General features: G+C 43.3%; 1 protein-coding gene across 1 annotated transcript; it reads right to left on the bottom strand.

Annotated features, from left to right (window-relative positions):
* Positions 1-2,773: 2,773 nt before the first annotated feature.
* On the bottom strand, positions 2,774-5,212 carry LOC131307014 (uncharacterized). Its single transcript, XM_058333441.1, has 2 exons — positions 5,074-5,212; positions 2,774-4,920 (listed from the first exon to the last, which is right to left on the bottom strand). The coding sequence occupies exons 1-2, from the start codon at positions 5,210-5,212 to the stop codon at positions 2,774-2,776; spliced, it is 2,286 nt and encodes a 761-aa protein (XP_058189424.1).

The following is a 5,212-nucleotide window of genomic DNA, read 5'->3' as shown; positions in this document are numbered from 1 at the left end:
GCCAAATATTTTCTCAGGGCTTCGCCCGTTGGATCCAACACCGTACTTAGAGTCACCACAGGATGGCGCCTGGGACCTTTTCCCTAAGCCGATCCGGAATAGGGTCACAGGGTATTTCACAAGTCTTTTCCCTATCCGTTGAGCACTAGAGTCACAGGGTATTTCACAAGTCTTTTCCCTAGTGGCCAAAGTCACCACGATATCTCACGGGTCTTTTCCTTGGACTTTAATAAATATCAACACAATCTATGGTCCCTAACACAAATAGAACAACGGCGAGCCGGAGGCACCTGCACCAGGATTATTCTCTGTGCCGTTGCAGAGTCACAATAATATTATGGAGCAACAAGAAAAATATGGGCAATCCAACAATCCTATTAATTTTTATCAATGAACCTTGTATGCCAAAGGGTACGTCAATTGCCAATAATTATGAGAGCAACGAATAGGAATAATTATCATCGAATCACAACCAATAACGAACTGTAAAGAATCGATAGGTTCAAGAGGATTCCAAAAGAAGGGATCACATGCTTAACCACTCACCTCAATCGAAAAGTTAGATCACAAAAGTGAAATGCTTGGATACTCTTCTAGTCTGAAAAACAAAAGTGCACATATACGGAAATCAATGAAATGAAGAACTACTAGATTAGTTATCATTTAATTACTACTACAATAACTATAGCTATATGCATATGTGCTGGTTACTAATATAATATACATACATGCACCCAGCCATGAACAGAACCTATCACGCCACCACAGCTAACCATTAAACCCACGGCACACACAGCCAACACATGTACAGATGCTATATATACTAGTAGATTTTGTATTGACAGCATATATTACGAAGAAGGAAGTAAAAAGACAGGGAAAGCACTAACCCAACTTCTCTTGTTCCTCCTGATCAGCCCCCCGATCACACACTCTCTCCCTCTCTCTCTCTCTCTCTGCCGCACACTTCTCTCCAAGCCCTAGGTCTCTCTATTAACGTAGAAATAATATACCCTAGTTCTCAATATGTTTCCTCATCCTAATAAACTGCCCACATTCAAACTTAAAACTTATCTTGTCTAATTACACAATCAACCCAATATTATTCTTTACGTTAACTAATCACTTGCGGGGACCCATTCCGAGTTTAACCAAACTTAGCATTTTAAGCGATACGTGTAACTGATACCAAAAATAAGCAGCCCATCATATTTTTTTTTTAGCAAAAAAAGTTTGAAAAGAAAAATAAAAGATTTAATTATTTGCGTCAAAAATATTATTATTATTATTTTTTACTGAAAAAGTGGGACGTCACATCATTCCCCCCTTAAAAAGAATTTCGTCCTCGAAATTCAGAAAAGCAGCTAAACCACAAATATTTAACGTGACCGACTAATAAATTAAACCATGATATTTCTAGTAATACGATAAAACAAATTGCACCTTGCCCCTTAGACGCATCAATATCATTTCCTCCATCTTCTTTTCTCTTACAACGAGCAGCTACATGTCCAGGTTGTCCACAATTGTAACATAACTTAGGCGAGCCATCACAACTATAACCATAATGAGATTTCCCACAACGATTGCATAACCACTCAATCCGCTCACTCCTATCACCCTTTGACTGCGCTGGCGTACAAGTCCTCTTGTTAGAGTTACTACCCTCACTGCTCTGTCCTAATTGCCACCATTCTCTAGATCCTTTAAACTGACACTCCTCACTCATCTTCTCCTCTTTCAAATCATTCTCTGCTGTCAATGCTTTAGTCACAAGTTTAGGTAGTGTCTTAATGTCAAGTAAAGAAACTCTCCCATGAATATCGAATCGAAGCCCCCTTTGAAAATGCCACACCTTATCTGTTTCTTTTTCCACCAAAACTCCTGCATACCTTGACAATGCATCAAACTTTTGCTGATACTCCGCCACCGACATATTTCCCTGCCTTAAAGCTAAAAACTCAGTCCGCATTTGGTCTTTAACTGCTGGTGGGATGTACTTCTCCTCAAAATCCTTTTTGAAATTGCTCCATACTAATTCATTCTGCTTATCTTTGTAATGTTGCTTTGCTGACCGCCACCAATGCTCAGCTCCTCCCTGCAGCTTATACGCAGCAAAAGACACCTTTTGGACCTCAGAACAACCTAACACATCAAAGATCTTTTCCATTTGCAACAGCCAGGCCTCAGCATCCGATGGCTTATCAGTTCCCATAAAAGACAGTGGATTAGTCTTCAGAAATCTATCAAAAGTATTGCCTTTATCCAATGTTAGAGACCTTGATGCAGTTGCTGGTGCTACTTGGGCCTGATGCCCAGCAAATAATCCCATAAAAGTCTGAAAGGCCTGAACAGCAGCTACCGGGTCAACAGAACCTGTGGGTGCACCAGAATTTGCAATAACTTCTGTAATTGGATTAGTTGGATTCGTAGCGGGGTCTGTTAGATTAGCATCATTTTCTGTTTCAACTGCATCATCAAAAATTTCAGCCTCAGCACTACCTCGGCCACGACCTATTGGGTTGGCGCGGCCACGACCACGTGCTAAAGGAGTGGCCTGACCACGTCCGTGAACTGTAGGAGTGGCCCGACCTCTGCCACGAACTGCTGGACCCTCATTTGTCGACCTAGTATTACGACGTGGACGAACCATTTCCTAACCTTGAAAATATAATATTACAGTCAATAAGCTAGATGCAGAATTGTACAAACAAAAGATGAACTCACAAGCCTATGAGACTCCGGGGACCTGGACCTCTTCTAAGACATGATGCTATGCCAAATGAGAGGGGACCATTAGGTGTGTGGAACCAAGTAAAGTGTTAACCTCCTCAATAGACTGATCAATATCAAAATTCTCAAAGTCAAAATGAGCCAAACAAACGGTCAATGGGTCATCGGTCAAAATAGAAGGCAACACCTCCTCCATTAAGTCCTCTAAGACATCGACTGCGAAGCAGTCTTCCTCCACTGGAGAAGGTCTTGCAGCTTTGTAAACATTAAGCTTAAGGGTCATGTTTCCAAAGGTCACCTCCATTTCCCCACTCCTCACATGAATATTAGCATTGGCCGTCGCCAAGAAGGGACGACCAAGAATAACTGGAGTTTGTTTAAGGGTTTGCACTGGTTCTGTGTCAAGGACTATAAAATCAGCCGGAAAGTAAAAATCATTAACCTTAACAAGAACGTCCTCAACTACTCCACGTGGCACCTTAATGGATCTATCAGCTAATTGTAAGGTAACTGACGTGGGCTTCAACTCCCCAAGCCCCAATTGTTCATACACCGAGTAAGGTATCAAATTGACACTAGCCCCTAAGTCTAGCAATGCTCGCTCAATGACATGGTTCCCTATTCCTATGGAAATAGTAGGGGTGCCTGGATCTTGTAACTTAGGGGGAGCAATTGATTGGAACACTGAGCTCACTTGCTCGGTGAGAAGGACCTTTTTCGATACATTGGTTTTACATTTCCTCTTTTGAGTATAGAGGTCCTTCAAAAACTTAGCATAAGTGGGGACTTGTTTGATCGCATCTAAGAGAGGAATGTTTACTTTGACTTGCTTAAAAACCTCAAGGATATCCTCCATAGATGCTCCCCTCTTAGGAAAGGGAGATGGTGCATTCAAACATGATGGGAACGGGGCTTTAGGCACATAGGGTGGTACCTTAGAGCCCTTTGACATGGGAGTGGGTGGTGCAGGTGTGACTGGAGGGGTTCCCTCTTTACTCTGTGAACTCTCCTTCCCAAAGTCATCGGGGTCGGAGGGAGCCAAATGCTCCTTCGGCTTCACTTTCTCTGGCCGGGTTTCGACCTCTCTCTTATTGCGCAAAGTCATAATTACCTTAGCATCAGCATGAGGCGTGTCATGAACCACAAACTGTCCTCCATGGGGTTGGACAGGCTGACTGGGCAACCTACCTTCTTCTCTACGATTGAATGCATTGGCTATTTGACCCACTTGGGTCTCTAACCTTGCGATGGACTGTGTGTTGGTGCGCACCTGCTGTTGGGTGTCATTTAGTCTATCAAGTGCTTGTAGCACCTTTTCCTGAAAGGATGGATCCCGCGAGGATTGGGGATGTGCTTGCTGCTGATTCTGTGAGAGATAGGCCGCAGGGTTAAACTGCGTGTTGAATGGCCTAGGCTGCTGGGCGAAACTATTACCCTGGTGTTCCGTCTTCCATGAGAAATTGGGATGTTTGCTCCATCCCTGGTTATAAGAAGTGGAAAAAGGATCATTACCCGGTTTGGAGAAACCCTGCGCATTGGCATACCCTTGTGCAGCATTAACCTGTTCTTGCACAAACAAAGGGAATTGTGGTGCTGCAGGACAGTCAACAATATAATGGGCCGGACTAGCACATAAAGAACATGCCTCCTGATAAGGTGGAGGCTGTGAGGTGGCCGGTCCCATACAAAGAAGTTTTTCAACCTTTTCAGTCAGTAGTTCGACTTTGGAATTGAGGTCATGAGATGGTTTGATCTCATACATACCTCGTGGCTTATCAGAGCCAGTGGTGACTGACTTACCTCTCCTCTCAAAAGAAACATTTTGCAAGGACCCTTCGCTCATAGTTTCAAACAACTGCCAGGCATCCTCTTCATTCTTAACCATCACAGAGCCTCCACATGAGGCATCAACCATCACACGATACTGCGGATGCAGCCCGGAATAAAAACTCTGTACTAATTGCCACTTAGGTATGTCATGGTGCGGACACTCCCGAATGAGATTCCCATATCTCTCCCAAGCCTCATAGAACTGTTCATTCTCAACTTGTTGGAAAGTGGTAATCTCCTGCCGAAGTCTGAGTGTTTTTCCTATGGGAAAGAATTTCTTAAGGAATGCCGCACTCATTTGCGCCCAAGATGTTATAGAATTAGTTGGCAAAGTACTAAGCCAATGTTTGGCGTTCCCTATTAAAGTGAATTGAAACAAAATCAATCTCAATGCATCCATCGGAAAATTATGAATTAAAAGCGTGGAACTGAGGGCTTCAAATTCAGTGATGTGTTGATATGGATCCTCTTGAGATTGCCCTTGAAACTTAGGGAGCATTTGGAGAGTACCAGGCTTAATCTCATAGTTATTAGCCGTGATGGCGGGTAGTCGTACACATGATGGTGTAGTGTAAGCCGTAAGGGCGAAGTGTGAGTTGAGAGGGAGGGGGTTAGGTACCACAAGTGCTCCATCAGCATCATCTGCCAT

Source organism: Rhododendron vialii, chromosome 11a (assembly GCF_030253575.1).
Source record: "Rhododendron vialii isolate Sample 1 chromosome 11a, ASM3025357v1".
Taxonomy (NCBI): Eukaryota; Viridiplantae; Streptophyta; class Magnoliopsida; order Ericales; family Ericaceae; genus Rhododendron; species Rhododendron vialii.
Note: the sequence above shows the minus strand (reverse complement) of the source record. Positions and strands in the feature narration are given on the sequence as shown.

Bases quoted from the DNA above. Each gene is read 5' to 3' on its own strand.
- LOC131307014 (XM_058333441.1), bottom strand. From the start codon at position 5,212: ATGGCAGATGATGCTGATGGAGCACTTGTGGTACCTAACCCCCTCCCT. The intron at 4,921-5,073 runs GTACTCTCCAAA...TCACTTTAATAG, and splicing joins TAACTATGAGATTAAGCCTG to GGAACGCCAAACATTGGCTT.